This window comes from Scatophagus argus, chromosome 13 (assembly GCF_020382885.2).
Source record: "Scatophagus argus isolate fScaArg1 chromosome 13, fScaArg1.pri, whole genome shotgun sequence".
NCBI lineage: Eukaryota > Metazoa > Chordata > Actinopteri > Scatophagidae > Scatophagus > Scatophagus argus.
Window position 1 is genome coordinate 9,939,870 of NC_058505.1, and position 18,887 is coordinate 9,958,756.

Sequence of the window (18,887 nt, forward strand, 5' to 3'; positions counted from 1 at the left end):
TCTTGACAAGACATGACATAACAACATCTGTCAGCTATTTATTTCGACATTTATGACCAGTTAACGCATAAATGCTGCAGAATCCATTTTGTGGGGTCAACATTTGTAAAAAAAAAAAAAAGAAGAAAAGAAAAAAGAAAAAAGAAAGAAAGAAAAAGGAGAGTGAGCAACCCAGCCTGGGTCAACACTTTCTCTACCACACGGGGGTCAACAAGCAGGATCAACCAGAGCTGACAGGGTTAAACAGCACTGTCATCAAATCCTGGGCAGGAGTTTGACCCTAAACATACAGGGGTCACAGTCTAGTGTAGAATTACAAGAGGTATGTTCTCAGGGATAAGGGTTTAAAAAGAATTTGCACATTTGCACATTATGATTGGAATATAATGTCTAGTGTTGTCCCATAGTGTGGAGCAAAAGGTTATTGTTGATAAATAAAACATTCATACCAGCAGGGGGAGCAGTTTTTCTTTTTTTTCTGTCTCTTTTTTTTGTGCCAGTTTTACTGTTCACCTCTGGACTTCCTTTTCTGTCTAACAACAAATGTCAACAACAGATACACGGCTACATTACTTGAGTATTTCCATTATGCTACATTATACTTCTAATTCACAACATTTCAGAGGTAAATATTGTTTATATTTGTAAATATTGACAACATTATTGACTAGTTACTTTGCATACTGAGATTATAAATCAACTATTTTATATGGGTGGAGCTCACAAGATGTTGGAGGCACATGAGGTTTGGTTGCAGCAACACAAACCAACAGATGTCAGCAAAATATTGCTAAGGTTCTGAATAACAGAACCACTATAAAATGAGCATCAGAGAATCTAGAAAGTTAGAGGTGTGTTAATGTCACTTTAATGGGAAAAGATGTATGAACAATAACCAAATCAGATTTCTGTGACACACTTTATGATCATGCATTTGTATGTGTGTGTGTGTGTGTGTGTGTGTGTGTTTCTGTCTAATCCTGCATATTAGTGGAACCATCAGCTGAATTTCTTTGGTGCACATGTATTCACAATGGCCTTGCGTGGCTACAGTGATCCACAGTTGGCGGTCAATATAAGGCTGTAAAAAAAACAAAACATCTGCAATATGTAATATACAGTATATGTTAATATATATGGTATTTCACCACTAAAGTCACATTTAAGAATTTAATGAGGTGTGAAATCAATTGTGTAGATTCTGAACTCAGATAGTTTCTAAAAAATTTGAGCAAATTAAAAGTTTTTTTCCCAAAGCAATGTTTGCAGTGAAGTAACACAACAAAATGCAGATGAATCTGGTTGCTTCCAGTCATCCGATAGCCGTTAATCATTCTCTCAGGTAAATGTTCACATTTGTGACAGTCATAAAAATGAATATTTTTATTTTGTTTCTTTTTTAGAGCAAATGTAGAGATGGTTTGGCATTAGGTGTGCTTTTTTTTCTTTCTCTGTTTTTCATAACCAAAAACCAGCTAAACCTGGCCTAGCATACTGTAAATAAATCCACTTAACAGTTTCTTATTGCATACTGTTATAATATGCAGTCTTCAGTATGTATCCAGTCTCTAGTATGTACTATGTGGTTCAGAATACAACCTCAGTGTTGATTCTTTTGTGGGTATTCTTGCCTCAATGTTGACATTTAACAGTGGATTTGAGGGAACCTGCATATTGTCACCTCTTCATTCTACCACTCTCATGCATGCATGCATGCTGGACACACAGGCCCCGCACACCCTGTTCCCCACCCTCATGGCCCCAGACGCAGCTGTCGGAGAGCTGCACATTTCATTCTGGTTGCTTCTATTCTATAAACATAAAGACTGGCACAGTGTTATATATATTGTACAATGAATCACTTTTTTTTTTTGCCCAGTCTGATTAATCATAGTCACTGAGTGAAGGTGGAACCGACAGCATCACTTTGGAGAAAGTGTTGCATGTTAGCGTCAGTTTCATTTCTCTGAAAAAAAAAAAAAAAAAAAAAAGTTGATGTTTGGGGTATTAATTGACTAAACTGTCTGTTCCAAAGCTTCGAGCGAAGGTTTAAGATGTTGTCGCTTGGAGTAACGGCTCATACAGGCGGAAAAACTGAAGCCTGACTGCAAATGATGTGGCTTCCTGCAGAGGGGGAAACACCATGGCAAATGTGCGAATGTGCTTCCCCCCAACCCCCCCACCCCCCATATCAAATATGACTCTCTCCTTCTCCCTCCCTTTGTTTGTAAATCAAAAAGAGCTCAAAGACACAACAGCATAGCAAACACAAGTAGTAGAAAATTGATAACTTTATTTAAAAAAAAAAATCATTTATCCACATGGCAGTTTTATATTACTTATGATCTCCAGGCTTTATCATTAATCACATATATTGTACAAAATGCTAGAACAGTTCTCTCAGTATGAACTCCTATTTTGAGTTTCCCTGTAGCCTGTTTTACTGTAACTGCGACGTGCAATGGGTGTGCATGTCTGTGTCTGACTCACTGATGTTGTAGGTGGGGGAGTCACATGTTTTATCCCAAGTCCATAAAATGTCAATTCCTGATAACAGTAATAGTGCAATTGTGTGACACACATGCATCCACCCACACACATGCAAAGACACGCAGCGTTTACCACAATAGCACACTGGTATTAGAAATTAGAAAGTGATTTTGAATGAATGACTGTGAAGTCATTGAAATTCAGCCTGCACAGAATTGGTGGGGGGGCTGACAAGAGTCAGTTTGAGAAGAAAAAATTATTCATGGTCCACACACGCACACGCACACGCACACACACACACACACACACACACACACGCACACACAAAACATTCCTGCCTGTGATTTTGGTAAGACCTTTGAAGCCATTGTGAAAGTGATGTGGTTTAAGTGTGAAGGAAGTAAGTGCAGAGATCGAAACTCTGGACCACAGAAGAAAAACATAACAAGACATTTATCCATTCAAATGCAGCATCATCTATTAGAACATAATTGGCAGGAGAAATCTCTTCATCGTCACTGTTGGATCTTTATGTCTTATGATATATACACATCCCTAAGTAGACTGTTAGGATCTTGAGATAGCCTTTGTGTGGACGTTACATCCAGTGTGTGTGAACTTCTGCAGCATCTCAGGCATGGGAACCCGAGAGCTCTTCCCTGGCAGAACCTGAACGTAGACCACTAAGGCAGTTTTTCTTCTCATTTGTGAGGCCTCTAGTTTCAGGTCAAGAGGAACGGGTATGGTTTCCTTGCAAGTTACGGGATGAGTGTGATTTCTTTTTCCAGTCAACCTCCCTCACTTCAGTCAGGTCAAGACCAGCTATTGAGGCAATTCTCATTGTGTGTTGTAGGTGATCCCCAACCTTTTTCGCTTGTGAGTACGTTACGAATACGTTAAGTGTCACGCCTGTAACCTGAGTAGGTCAGTCGTAAAACAGGTTTTCAAATCACATCTTCTCATTTGAAACTTGAAGAGTTTAAACTATACAGGATTTTTACAAAACAAAGCAAGAAAAAAGCACTGATTAGAGAAAATTAATATGAACGAATAAGGTATAAAATATTTGCCATCTCTACAGTCACCTGGTGATCTCTATCTATTTATAAAAAAAAATATTTGAAAAAATGTTTGAAAACCTTCTGCATTTGTAACCTCACACACAGGTTTGATTTCCGACAACCATCACCGACACCTATGACTTGAAATTAAATCAAAACTGAAAATTTATCAGCTTAGGGATACAATACGCTGCATTAATGCCACATATGTAAGGTGGACATACAGGCTACAGTCTCCAGCTTCGTTTGGCAAAATAGTTCATCCATCTTTACAACCCAAAACAGCTTTGTGTCACTTTTGCTTCATCAGATTGGCATAATTTGAAGGAATCAGATGCTTAAAAGACTGATCAGATTCAGTACTGTACTTGTGTCCTGCAGTACATGTAGCAGTCCAGAGGTAAACAACTTGTAATAAGACCTCAGACCAGTGATAACATCAGCTTGTCTCACATGTAGCTTCTGTTTTGGCAATGAAACCCAAAATTGAGGTCAGGTAGATCAAGCAATGACACTGTTGACTGTTAACTTGCTCACATAAGTGAATGCTAAGTATCATACACAGTACAATACAATAAATAATTATACACTGAGTATTCATTCATACTCTGTTTTATCCCTTTGACATATCGGCGTTTGTCTTAGGGGCCATTCTTCCTGTGCACCTGTGCTAGTACTTCCTGTCTCAGTCGCCCTCCGCCCCCCTCACCCCCCCCACCACCCTCAAACCGCATCCTTCGCACTCTCACAGTAATAAAAAAACAAAAAACGAAAAAAAAAAAGAAAGCATTACTCCACAGACACAAAGACTACGATGCATAGGTGTGCAAGTGAAAACAACAGGGTCTTCCCCATCTCTACCCCTCTGCATCATGACAGCCATTTACAGTACACAGCACTACAGTCACGAAGCCTGATAAACGGCCAGCAGATCACACTCACATTCATGCCCTCTTGCGAGTGTGTGCGTGCGTGTGTGTGTGTGTGTGTGTGGGTGGCTGGGTGTGTGTGTGCATGCTTGTCACTCCTGAATATGCTGTAGGGGTCTCTGGGAGGAATAGTCAATCGCTGGAGATGTGTTCTGTTCCTGGATGTGATCATAAGTCCGCAGGTAGTGGCCATTGTTCTGCTGATAATAGTACACCAGTTTTTTGGCAAACACTGGCTCCACCTATAATGAAATGAGGTCTTTGTATGAAAAACATGTGTGACTGTTGAATCATGTTATCCTACTGTGCCATACAAAGGAAGAGGGCATTCCTTGCACATAGAAGTGCTGAGCTAATTAGCCTACCATGAGCAGGAGCTGCGTTTTTCCCCTCATTAATGACTGGATTTAGCGACTGTCTCATTTACAGGGTTCCCGCTTTTTAAACGATTTCACCAAATGCACATATGCATACATTTAGCTGCCCACTGGAGTTGCAGGAGTTAACATTAGTTTCGAGTGCCGGGGTGCCGAATTTTGGTGATGCTTCCGATGTGATTACAGAACAATACAGTGATAGCAGGCATTTGCTGGTTTCTCTTTTTTTTTTTGCAAAGCCTTCATGTTTTTCTGACTTCCCACGTAACTATAATGCCTTTATACCCAATGTTCCTAATTTGAGCATTTTATTGCACTAAGTTGGCTTCAATTTTGTTATTTTCAGCCAGCTTCAACTAAATTCAACATGCCCTCATCTCGAGACAGATCTCATTGATCTTGCACTTATCACAGCATATTGGATAAAAGGAATATAAGTAACTAAGTACATTTTTTCTTTTCTTTTTCTTTCTTTTTTTTTTTTTTTTGATGTGAGGAAAGGTCATATCATCCAGCTGACCTCACTGCGACAAGCTAGCTAGGTGTGCTGCATCAGGTCGTACACATGTACAAGTTAATGCAACATTGTAAAAATAACATTAAATTCATTTTCATTTTCTTTCTTTTTTTCCTGTTTGGAGACATATGAAAATCATATTTATTACATTTTATGGCCTAAAATTCAGAATGTTGGATGTTAGACTTTTTAAGGATCTGACTAACTAGCATGTCAGTTCATAAAAAAATGGACTTTGTTTAATTACAGATAGCAGCTAGTTAAAATCAATCACTAAATTTAGCTTAAGTTTTAGCTTAGACTAGTTGCAGCTATCTCATTAGCAAGCATGATTTTGTGCTCTTGCTTTAGCTGCAGTTACTGTGTTTTAGCTCTGCATTATAATAATAAGTGTTTTCACAGAAATTACTTATTAATATGGCATGATATGTTCACATCCATGTCATGACCTAATATGTAGGCCAGTTACTGCATGGTGCATTAGTAGGACAGTGCTGATGTTTCTAATATTAACAAACCTCTAACAACATAACATGCTTTGTTTTTCTAAAAAAAAAAAGTAGTTTCCAGGTAAAGTTTTGCTGTGTATGAGTACCTGTACTGTGATCATCTTCCTTGTCCTCTGGGGGTCGGGGTACTCATCCCCAAAACACAACACCACCTGGTGTCTCGGTAAATGTCGGCCATTATGGGCAAAATCTTGAAGCTCTGAGAGGAGAAAAAGAAGAAAAGAGTGGAAATTAAGACGTATTTCCCACAAGAAACCAACCATGTGTTTACCACACACTCCAGTATATCACATTTACAATATACAGTAAAGAAACCAAAAAACCCCAAACTGCTCACTTTCCCTAATCATGTTTACTTTTCTGGAATCCACTGATGAGGAAATTTCAGTGTAGAGAGAACGTCGTCTTGTCATGCAGTGTGGTGGACCACAGAAGGTGGGTGGGGACTCCACACTTTTAGGCCCCCTGCTGAGAATGTGGTGAACTTCTTACAGCTACCTCAACATTGAGGGGGACTTACCCAGCTAAAACACCTGCACAGTCTCCTTCATCATTATCATCAATATCATCACAGCTATAGACATGAGCACAACTATCGTCATACCGTAAACACCCGTGGCTGCAGTGACATCATTAGTACACTCTGATTATCCTAATGGCTTACAGAATTTCCTAAGCCAAATCCTTCACCTTAACTGAAGTGCACCTACAAGAGGGGATTAAAAAAATAGCACAATGCTTCACTTTGTAATTATACTAATAATTAACTATACTACTAAACTTTAGGGGAAACTATTGCACTTTCTACTCCACTACATTTATCAAACAGCTTGAGTTACTAGTTGCAAAACAATAGATTTTGTGGCTACATGTAGTCAGATACATACATGGTAAAGTTTTACCTGAGCCTCCTCATTCAGCATATATAGGAACAATTAACAATCTGATTATAATTCATTATAATGTAGATGTAAGTTCTTAATGGTGTATGTGTCAATTCCTCCGGTGGGCTCCCATAAGATAATGAATAGCAGAATAGTAGAATAACATTAAATATACCTTCAGAGGACTAGTCAGACACAAATTTTAGACAGAGGGATTTCACTTTGATTTTATGATATTGCTACTGTCGTTGCTGTTGTACAGATTGCAGATCCCCGCCATTGAGAATGAATAAAAATTGACTTGATTTGATTGAAGCCTGCCATTATTCATACTCCTTCAGCTGCTTCCTCATACAAATAAAACCATAGGAATAGGAATCAATCTGGTCTGTGAAATCCATAATGTGATTCTGTTTTTGCCTGCTCTTACTATAGATTCATAGCAACTATCAACTTCATGTTAAACAAATAGTTGAATACTTCGTCCGCTTACATAAGCTGAACGAAAAGCTGACATTACAAATGTCACACACATTGTTTTTCCATCATGTTGCATGCATGTTCCTTTAACTGTGTACAAACCTGTGAACAGCAAGCTACAGAAAGATATTAGTGCTTACCAATAAGGAATTGCTGGGTGTCAAACAGCTTGCACGGCTGCTCCTTCTCCAATTTGTTGGGTTTATCCATAAACGGAGCCAGGGGTCCTTCCCAGTACACTCGTCCCTGGCAGAGGCGCTTTGCGTATAAGCCATCAGGCGTCATCCACAGAAGCACCCCCCTCTCCAGTACATTAGGGAGCATCTCAGCTCCCTGCCTGTGAGACTCAGGGTACGGAAATGGAAAAAGGATAACTTCTGCCCCACTGTGAAATTTGTCCTCTGGGCACGGGGAGGAAGAGGAGGAAGAGGATGGAGAGGAGGAGGAAGAAGAGGTGATCTGACAACCTTCTGGGCTGGTGGTAGTAACCTCCTTCACCAGAGACTCTCTGTAGTATAGGGACACATGCAGGCTGAAATCTGAAAAGAAAAAAAAGGATGATATAGTTATAGGAACTCAGCATCTCTATGATGGAGGCCCTGAAATGTCCTGATTAAATAAAACTTCTCAGTAATCGCAGCATGCACAGCATCAGCACAGTTCTCTCAAATTATTCCATGCATGTTTTAAATCTTCTGTTTTAATCTATCATCATGTGGCAGAATAAAAAAAAAACAAAACCTCAATACTGCTGCTCTGAGTTCAGAATAGGGAAGTAAGTAGGTGTTTGTAGTTTTTTATCTGTCTATGCAAATGTATTTAAAAAAAGTCTCTGTGAATCTGTTTTTACAAGAGCATGAGAGGATTTTTTTTCTTTCTTTTTTCTTTTTTTTTACCTGTTATGGCATTATTGTGGTCCATCGAATACAAGGGCGGTTGGGACTCTGAAAAGTAGGTGTGGAAGGAGAGCTGAAAACCTGCACAGAATAAATGAAACACTGGTCATAAGTACTGAGTGTGAAAGGGCAGTACACCAACTCTTTTTTACATTTTTATTATGACTGTTAAGATCTAATCTGTGATTTTAAAAAACGCAAGGCTGGAGAATGTGTGAAAAATCCCTTAACACACAATAATTTGACATTAATTTGTTTGAGATCAGGCAGGCCCAAAAGTCATGTTTTACACATCTTTTAGTCACTTACAAAAACAACCTAACTTAACAACCAGGTCGTCCACATAAACAAATTTGGCACTTTCTCTTCTGCACAGACCACTGATCAGCACTGCATGGCTACTGAATCAACTGCTGCCTGTTTGTGAAGATATGTCACACCTGCCATCTCTTTAGTCTGCACAAATACCAGCATTTATATTCATGGGAATTGTACATATTTATCCTTTAGATATGATACATTGTAAACAAGTACAATATACCGGTACAGTGTTTTTCGTTTAAGTAATCATTGATTTCTTGTCCAATACACCACATACATGGTACTAAGCAACACAACTAGCTAAGTTCATTGGACTTTTTTTCTTTGTAGATGAAGAGATCGAATAAAAATGTTAACCTACGAGGAAGGAATAATGACCTTCATGTCAAAGATCACTGATACTTCTGTGTGACCTGTTAAAGCCTCATTGAGAGGCACACTACACAAGAAAACAGGGTGATGACGAACTCTGTTTATACTTTTCATCGATAAAGTGGCCTGACTGCTCACCTGATGAAAGGACTGACAGGATGTCACAGGTGTCTGTGGTTGGAACTTGATGTCATTCTTTGAATCAAATTTGTAACAACTGTTGTGTATACAAATGATGTCACAAATCTTACAAGCCAGATGACATTTAAGATAACTATATTATCACACTGTATATCTGCTGAGCATTACAGTCAGTGAAAAAATCTATAGTTTTATAAATGTTGTATGATGCGTATATGACCATATCTTACCATTTTCTGCATGTGAGCCAGGCCAAGCCCTGCTGAAAGGTGACGGGTAGTGGCCATGACTATACTGCACCTCTGCATGTGGCCCATGGTGATGTGCAAGAGGAAGAGGTTGTTGTTCTGGTTGTGAGTAATCCCTCCAGTCCCTTCTCTCCTGAGAAAGCATGTAACCAGGTACCTGAGAAAAGACCAGAGTTATAGACGTTAAACCAAGATTCCAGCTAAAATTCACGGCATGTACGCACACACTTGGAGACATTTACAATCATGGCAGATGAATTGAAATGAAAACTCTTTAGCATGCAGCAGCCACAAAATTTGCTGACCTGGTTGTGGAGAGAAGCATATGGAGAAATATATCCAAGGGAATTTACATGTGATGGTGTCTCCTCAATATTGCCCATCTTTATTCCTGTATAAATGCACAAAAGCAGAAATGCCAAATGTCAAATAGCTGGTCCACAATATTGGACACTGGCAATCCAACAATAATTCAGGATCATAGCATAACTTCATTGCCCAGATAATCAACAAACTGAGAACATGTGAGATGCAATTTTCTGTGAACATAACTCAGCTAGTTCAATTTGGCAGCTTCAAACGGGGAATACATTTTGCGAACTTTTAAGATTCTGTTATTAACTGAGTGGCATTGTGTTTTTGCAAGGTCTTTTGAACCTTGCAAAAGACAATCTAAATCTGGCCAATTTTAAAAAGAAAACAGTTATCAAGAAACTGCTCTGGTGTGACAAAAGCTGTTGTATGATAGCAAAGACTTAGTTATGCAAAGCTGGAGGTCGTCTGGATGTGTTGTGTGCACTCTGCACTTAGTAACCGAAGCCCTCTAAAAAAAGCACTACGGCCTTTTTGGTACATGCTTTGGCTTCCTTTGTGCTTCCTGCCTTGTCAGAATCAACTGCAGTGGTGCATATGTGTGTGAAAAAGAAATGCCAATACTCTAAACAATGTGAGATGCTTTGTGAAATACGGCAGTCTACTGTACACATACAAAGCAGCTGCTGCTGTGGGTTTCACAGTTTGCTGTCAGATTCAACCAATATACTTTTACTTGCCTACCAATATATATTTTACTCCACACCTTGTTTCACTTGTGTCCACACACAAAGGCAACTGAATGTAATTCTCATAAACAGTAACACACATACCTTTTTTGACTTCCTCTGGAATGATTCTGTAGACTTTATAGGGCTCTGAGATGTCCAGCTGGCTTCTTTCCACTAACTCATCAAAGTCATTACTTTTGTTTAGAGCACATCGCAACCTGGTCTTCCATGTGGGGGGATCTGGCTTATCGATTCCCTCCTTATATTTTCCCTTGAACAATGCCCACGCCTGAAACAATCAGTGAATAGAAAGATTCTCACTTTCTCTTTAGTCAGGTATAAGTGGACTGGAACAACAACTAAACATGCTTTTTAGACTAACCACAGTACTACAGTTTTATATGTGCAATAGTGTGTTTAAATTATCAGAGGCTTCAGGTGCAGCATGACAAGACAGGTGGGATGGGTCTGACCTTGAACAGCGCAGCATCCTCCTCTCTGTTATAGTCTTGTTTCCCAGCATGTTTCCAGGGAATCCTAAAGATGGATTTTTCATCATTTTCCCAAACGAGTCCAGGATATCTCTTGCTGTCAATCTGATCAATCAGCCACTGTCTCAGTTTGCCATTCCCGCAGCTGGTTGACAGGCCGCTGTCCTCATCCAAGTTCATCTCTGCAAAATAATTAAAGCTTGTTATCAGAATGGTGGCCACAGTAAGTTGAGAAAGTTGCTGTTTTATTTGACTCCCTTTTAATGTTAGATTCACTCGTTTAAATAAATAACAAGATAACATAAGAGACTCAACCTACTCATCATTATTGCAAGTTGCTAAATTTTACTAGCAGTTGTAATTTTAGTAATCACTTTGACTGAATTTTATCTAGTTATGTAGCCATGGTTTTGCCGCTTTTGGCCTTACTCATTTACAAACGAAGGGCATGAGTGCAGGTTGGGTAACTGTCTTTATCACGTTTATCACCGTTTTCTTTTCTGTCAGAGAAAAGAAATTTCACTCATTTGGGATACATGAATGATTAAAAACCAGACTAGCGGCCACAAATAAATTACAAGAAAGCTTTTTCACGGTACTACAACGCTACAATTTTAAACAAGTGCTTAGCAGCTGAATGACAAACTTTTAAGTACACTGAATTCTTGCTATCTTGAGATTCTACCTTGATATGGAGGCGAAAGACTGAACAGCTGCAGTGTAATTAAACATTGGAAGTATTTATTGACTATGATGCTGAAAATATTGTCATTCATTTAAAAAAAGAAAAGAAAAGCGGAGCTGCTGCAGCTGCTTACCTTTGATCATGTGAGCTCCACTGTCGAAATCTGTTTTCAAGCTCTCTGTGTCCTACTCTTAAATGTTATCACATCTTGATTTGTGACAGGGAGGAGCCTCTTGAGCGCTGAGAAGTTCAAGAGGAGATGTAAAGGAGATGTAGAGCAAGCGAGTGTTCATTTCTGTGAAACTCAGCACCCACACAGCACTGCGGTGGGGAATCCCTCTAGTGACACCCTGAGCAGACACCGGGACGGAATGGAACAATTACCTGTGCACATTACCAGCACTGAAATGTTCCTCCCCACATGTTTTTGTTTTTCTGCAAACCCTGTAAATTCAGTCTAATTTCCAATGACATGACAGCTGCTGACTAGAAATTTCTGTCTTCATTTTGTTTTGTTATATCAATGATGAGACATGAGAAACTAATATCTGAAGACAGTTGAATTCACGATACGATGTATATTTGGCTACTGTCTTAGTATCACTGCCCTCCAGTGGTTCTCCATGCACATGTCCAGATAACAATATTTAAAACTACCCTGCATTCTCTCTCTATTGCAGAGGTGGTGAAATTAATGTGTTTTTTTAACGCTTCAAAGTCTCTGAAGACAGTCGAGAAGACAAAGTGATTAAAGAAAATGATCTTGGTGTTTTTGGTGTCACCATGCATGAGCTCCCTAGCACATTAGACAAACAGGAAGGCAACCAGGAAACAGAGATGTAAGCTAAGAGCAGAATGCGTCTTATCACCTTCAACACGGCAGCCCACCGACTGAAAACCTCGCATAACACTCGATTTTACTCCTTTAATTTTACTATTTGAAACCATCATGACAGAGTACAAAAAAAAGGTCACAACATTCAGAAATTAGGCAAAAAAACAAAAAAAAAACAGCAACAGAAACATCAACCAATGCTAAATAAATAACGTGCTGTCCGTATCAATGGTAACTTCCAGCGTTCATGAATGTGATTTTAAGAGAATCGCTCCATTCTGGCTTTAGTCAAATCGAAAGCATATTAGACTTCAAGATCCAAGGTCCAATATACTGCAGCATCAGGCAGTGATGTGATCCTCCAGGCTGAGCTGCAAAATATCATATCAAAAGAAGTGATCAGATGCCTCCTGGTGGGGTGGATGCCTGTTTTTTCACCTCCTCACCATTGACTTTGGACGCTCTGAGAAGCAATTCTCGTATATCAGCCTCATCATTGAAGGGATTGTCCTTATATTTCATTTGTAACCACTGTCTGAACTACAGGAAAAGAAAACAGGCAAAAATTTTACTGATGGTGTAGTCATGCTTACACTAATCACAAAGCAAATCATACAGCAATCATACAGTCAACACTCTTTCATATTCCATCCTACCCACGCTCAGTTCCTATGGACTGACCTGATCAGCTTGAGTAGCCTCAAACTCCTGGAGCTGACGCTGGAAGCCCAGGTTGGGGCCAGCGCAAGGCCGGACCACCTTCACTGCAGCCAGCGCCTCCTGCCAGCCGAGTCTTGTCACCGTCATGATGTAAGCTACCACCAGGGTAACGCTGCGAGACACACCTGCCAAACTGTAAGAATTTACACGAAATTAATCTTTTACCCTACATGATAAATATAATTTTTCCTCAACACTTTCAGCACTGCTTAGTAATGATCAGTTTTTTAGTATTATGGTTATGTTTTGCACATGTAACTATCATGTCCTCGTTCCAGAAAAGCAAATAAGCTTTGGTTTTAGAGAAACTTAGATAGTCCACATCCTATACCAGGACACTGTGGCATGTGAACACCTGATTCAGGTTTTTGATCCATGACATAGACTTTTTCATAACAATACAGGCAATATCAACTATACCACAGTGATGGACAGACAATAAAATGCAAACATTATGTGGTGCTGAGGTACAGAAACTGTTTAAATCCACACTTTAGACCCCACACATCTGAATAAAATAAAAAAAAAGGTCAGTTAGTAGAAAAACCTGTACAAATGCAGGTCTTATAAAAAGCCTCTTGTTCCCCTGTATTTCTGAGAAGATCCTCTGTCTAACCAAATATAACTTTCCCCTGTGAACACACTATCATTTACCCCACTGCAAAAACACACTCTGACTGTACTGCGTCACTGTACTCTGTTTTGGGAAGTTCAAGAATAGGCTTTTGCTTATCATTTAATCTTCTCTGTACAGCAGATACACTCGGTTGATCTCAGTTTTTTCAGCTCTACATGAACTGTACATTTATATTCAACATATTTAGGATTGTATTGTAAGATAAATGGAGGAGATCTGTTTAATTCAGTTTCTTAAGTGGTAGCAAGCAGTGTTGAGAAGGGGATACAACAAGAAGTCCTGCTCTCACCAGTGAACAAGGCAGCCTTCTCCTTTCAGGCGAGACTCGTGCATGAACGTTATACTTTGTTTAAAGTGCTGAGTCCTGCAGATGAGAAACATTTTTCATTATAATAGGCCATGACCACATTAGACAAAGTAAGAACCGTTGAAAGAACTGCTCCTATGCGCTATGTCATTTACATTTACAGCTCCTGCAAGCATCTAAATGCATTGGTTGTGTATATGGGGTTTTTTGGGGGGGTTGTACATGCAGTGTGTATGTTTTTGCACCTGACTTGTCAAATACTTTTATTTCTCATTCTAGATGGATCAGGATGAAGGTGTGTTCATCTCAGGTTTGAGAGAGTTGATGTCATATTTCACAAAACACTTTTCAAACACCTCTGAAACACCACACTCTGAAACTAAGAGAGAACCTATGAGACAACCAAGGACCAGTTCAGTGAGATTGGTGAGGCGGTATATTATACACACACACACACACACACACATACTGTATGTGCTTGTCCACATGCATGTGTGTGGAGGAGTGGGGGTTCATACAAACAGCACAGCACCAACGATCACGCTAAAACTGCAGAACGGAGCTGCAAGACTTCCTTCCTGCTAAGAGACCGCCTGAAACGTGAATTTGGCCATGAAAGATTTGTGTGATTGTGTGTGTGTGTGTGTGTGTGTGTGTGTGTGTGTCTATCTAGAGTATTTATTGGTGATACATGCACCACTCTTGATAATTATTCTTCTCTTGTCTTTCATGTCACTTTTTAAAACATCTACATGTGTTCTGCTCTCAAGTCAAAGAACAAATGCACATCAAAAGCTGATTCCAGGTGTGCTACTGTGATAGTCGGTAAGTTCACACTTAAACGTTGCGAGCTTGCGAAAGCATATCATTTACACGTTAGCTAGAAGAAAATGAACCTCAGACGCCCACGCAAAGCAGTCTCAAATGGATGCGGTACTCTCTCGCTCTTTCTGCCTCAGCCCTGCACTGTTCTGTGCTGCGTTGCTTTACCGCACATTTCGGTACTTACAGGTTTTGTGTGGGCAGGTCAGCTGCTGAAATGCAGAGATAGGTCATCTCCTGAGGGACAAAGTATACTGGTTATCTGACACCAGCAGTCACTTGCTCAAATGCATTTAACACAAATCAATAAACAGCAGGTGACAAATACCACCGCACACCAATGCTCCTAAGGTTGCGTGTGTGTGTCTGATGGTGAGCACAGGGCTGAGCTGCCGTATGTGAAACAACAAAAGAAATTTCGAGCTGATCGGTGCAGGTCACTTCTTACAATCGCTGACACCAGAAGCAGCTTTTGCACTTGCAACTATGAGAGAAACTTTACATTCAAATCAATAACTTGGAAAAATACTACTGAAACGAGACTGCACAGTCCACACTGGCTGAGGCAAGAACAGCCACCTACTCACAAACCCACACAAGCACACAACTCAGCACACTGACCTAACCAACTGTTGTTGACTGGCATTTTCTTTTTCCCACAATACTCCAACAATCACATGAGTAAGAAACTCCCCTGCTTATTGTTTATTCACTCCAGGACTGGGAGTTGTTTGCTGAAGAAGCAGCATGGCAGCATTTCTTTCTGAACAACCTGACAGACTGGTTTTTGTGCTGTGCCACAGCTTGTGTCATGTGCATCAATAACAGGGGTCTCAGCCAATCAGGACTGTTCAGCCTTGTTTGGCTTGATCGCTCTGCTTAAAGATTAATGTGAGATCTGAGATGCACACTGGGGCAAAGGTGTGTACAGCGATGGAGAGCTTCTCACCTGGAGGATAGGAGCCGCGCTGTCATGAATGGACAGGATGTGCGTGATGTTGTTTCTGGCTAACTGTTCTCGGTCTCTTGCATCTGACACGAATGACACCACACACAAAGACAGTGAGTATGTTCTGTCAAACACAGCAAAATGATTCAAGAAAGAAATACACTCTACACACCTTTGAAATTCCCCAAGTACAAGTCAGGTAGGACCTAGAAGACAGAGATTTTAAATGTCAGAAGTCAGAAGCAGTCATGGTCAAAGCATCATTCATATGGTGTATTCATGTACAAATATACACATATATGTATATATGGTCCAGCAGCTGACAGAACCTGAAACAGCTGACTCAGATGACACCCTGAGTGTATGATCATTGGAAATTTCAGCCCATGGTTCAAGTCCAAAATTGAGATCATGTGACAGGAAAAGCAAGCTGAGTGTCAAGTAAAACATGGCAATCGTGACAGATATTCATAGTCAGAACACTTAATTTAATGCGGTTTACGTTTAATTCTTTCTGTCTGAGCAGCAGACGCAACTTTTCTCTTGCTAAACATCTCAATGACAGGCGCTACATCCCCCTCACATCCACACACCGAGGAGCACTCGTGTGTGGCAACTCAACACCAGTCGTGTGCTACACATGAGATTCATACCTTATTGATGCCATTACCCATGCTGAAAGACCCCGTGTGGAAAAGAAGAGCGAAAAGAAAAGCCGCGCTCTGTTCCTCCTGGTTTGAAAATGTTTATCCAGCGGCTTGACAGCTTCCCAAATCCGCTGTAGGGGCGCAAACGCTTCAGCTCCGCGTCCAAGCGAGCCGAGCACTGCTGCCTAAGCTGCTCGCGTTGATTTCTGGGAGTTGTAGTTTGCGGATATTAAGGAGCTGGGCATTTTTAATTGGAATTATTTATTTGGTGTTGCACTGAGAGAGTTGTGGTTTTAAACTCAACCATTTATGTCAGATATGATCAGAATATTAATGATCTCCCTCTCTGGTCAGATGACAGCTGACACTTAATCCTAAAATAAACTTTAAAAATACAACAGACTGGCCCACATACCAGAGCAAATTTAGCCAAGCCCCTGTGGAAATAAGAGGCTGTACAATGGGCCGCCATAAAGTGACATGGAATATAAACGCATTGTGAAAAATAAACATGGATGGAAGCTTCAACTGTGAAAGTTTTGCAGATTTTGAATTTCCCTCCCTTGTGCAAAGACATCAACTAACTTTCTGCTCATTTAAGATTGTCTTTGCATTCAGTTAGATAAGATTAACAGTAATCATTACATTAATAAATAACAATTATATGATATACTGTATAGACAAAAGTATAACAGCTTCCACTCTTCTGGGAAGGCTTCCCCACAAGATTGTAGATTGTTTCTGTGGGAATTTTTGCCCGTTATGCAATAGAGCATTTGTGAGGTCAAGCACTGATGTTGGACCAAAAGGCCTGGCTCACAGTCTCTATTCCAGTTCATCCCAAAGGTGTTCAATGGGGTCAAGTTCCTCCACACCAAACTCATCCAACCACATCTTTATGCATCTTGCTTTGTGCACTGGGGCACAGTCATGCTGGAATAGAAAAGGTCCTTCCCCAAACTGCAAAGTTGGAAGCATAGCATTGTCCAAAATGTCTTGATATGCTGAAGCATTAAGCTTTCTCTTCACTGTAAGTAACAGGCCCAGTCCAACCCCTGAAAAACAGCCTCATGCCACACCTGAATTCAAAAATAAAGATGTGTGTCCCAGTACTTTTGTCTATATAGTGTATATTGTGTCGTTTTTTTAAACTATAACGTGACATATTTTAAAGTCCTGGAAGCCATTCATTTGGACTTTTTGCATACTAATTAGCAAGATAGATGCCTCACTGTTGAATAGCAAATATCCTTTATGCACACTGTTACTAATAAAGCTGTTGAATCCCTGCCATCACCTGAAGGAGAAGAGAGTATTTTGCTTCACATGGCAGTTTAGAGCACTAATCTCAAATTTGACACCAGTGGAAGTTTCTCGCTAATCTTGAGTGATTTATCTAAGTCACCCGCTATGTTTGAGAGCAAAGTTGCCTCTTTGTCCCAAATCCCTATGCTGATGCATGTGCCTGAATGAGGGAAGGCAGAGTAAACACCAAGAACCGCCCCTTCAACAACACTATAATGTTCTCAGAAGTGAAGATCCAAATCCAGTGGCAGTGAGGAGATGGGGAGGATCGGTCACAACAGCCGCACACAGGACCTTTACCTTCCATGCACCCTGGACGGTCGACCTATTTACAGTCAGGGCATCATTTGTGAAATGAGATCATTGGAAAAGGTTGTAGAGACATCACCTTTGCTTAAGGAACATTCCAAACACCAGGACAAGAGCCAGCTGACAGCAAGGTTATACCAGAAAGGAACACCGGGACAACCTGCATTGAGAAGCTTGTCAAACCTAAGGTCAAGAAACAGGCAATGGTGCCAATGAAAATGACCACTTGGATTCTACTCTGCCATGAGAAGCCCTGCAGACCCAACTAGCTGACTACTGAGGAGGGCACTCAGACCAGCCTAGCACAACATCAACCCAGCTAGGCCATTATTCAACCACCTCCATCCCCAACATCTCTTCCAGCCATGAGCCAAGCTGCTGAACAGAAAACCAGTAAGATGACCAGGGCAGGCAAGTTTCACTCATGCTGTTACAGAGAAAGGCTGGCACCTGGCAATTCTGTACTGGTTCTCAATGTGTTAACAACATCAACAGGAAGTATTGCTACCTACTTCCCCACACTGACAGCATGTTTACACCGCAGACACCAGTTGGTTTAACTTCCTGGTGATCTGTTGTTGTTCTGTGTGGGGTTTGTATGTGTCCATCATATTACAGCTTGACAACTGACAAATGGCTGCTGATAACCAGTTCTTCAACTCTGGCGTGATTTAGCTTCAAACTGCTGAATAAAAGCTGTGCTGTTATTAATAAACCCTTTAAGTAAATGGAAATCAATTATTGCAAGAGCTGATGGTTAATGTACCCTTAAAGAAAATTGCTTGATCACTTGAATGATTCATCATACCATTTTTACTGTGGATGGAAATGAGGTGATTTTATTGACGGATGAGTCTGTCACAGTGCCCGATAACCTGCAAAGCCGACACAACTGGCAAGTTTTCCAAATAA

At 40.3% G+C, this 18,887-nt stretch overlaps 2 protein-coding genes across 4 annotated transcripts; both read right to left on the minus strand.

Annotated features, from left to right (window-relative positions):
* Positions 1–4,282: 4,282 nt before the first annotated feature.
* Positions 4,283–12,213, minus strand: irf4a (interferon regulatory factor 4a). 3 transcript variants are annotated; one of them, XM_046408253.1, is made up of 9 exons: positions 11,578–12,213; positions 10,742–10,941; positions 10,371–10,557; positions 9,531–9,616; positions 9,208–9,382; positions 8,144–8,191; positions 7,388–7,786; positions 5,970–6,082; positions 4,283–4,722 (listed from the first exon to the last, which is right to left on the minus strand). In XM_046408253.1, exons 1-9 carry the CDS (start codon positions 11,585–11,587, stop codon positions 4,573–4,575), a joined length of 1,368 nt encoding a protein of 455 aa, XP_046264209.1. In that variant the 5' UTR covers positions 11,588–12,213; the 3' UTR covers positions 4,283–4,572. The 3 variants fall into 3 exon arrangements, with proteins under 3 accessions (XP_046264209.1, XP_046264207.1, XP_046264208.1); XM_046408251.1 differs by having other exon boundaries at positions 8,144–8,224; XM_046408252.1 differs by lacking the exon at positions 11,578–12,213 and adding an exon at positions 11,189–11,541 and having other exon boundaries at positions 8,144–8,224.
* Positions 12,214–12,355: 142 nt separating this feature from the next.
* dusp22b (dual specificity phosphatase 22b) lies at positions 12,356–16,564 on the minus strand. The gene is made up of 7 exons (XM_046408254.1): positions 16,368–16,564; positions 15,887–15,920; positions 15,715–15,797; positions 14,953–15,002; positions 13,926–14,000; positions 12,961–13,132; positions 12,356–12,819 (listed from the first exon to the last, which is right to left on the minus strand). The coding sequence occupies exons 1-7, from the start codon at positions 16,386–16,388 to the stop codon at positions 12,679–12,681; spliced, it is 576 nt and encodes a 191-aa protein (XP_046264210.1). The 5' UTR covers positions 16,389–16,564; the 3' UTR covers positions 12,356–12,678.
* Positions 16,565–18,887: the final 2,323 nt, after the last annotated feature.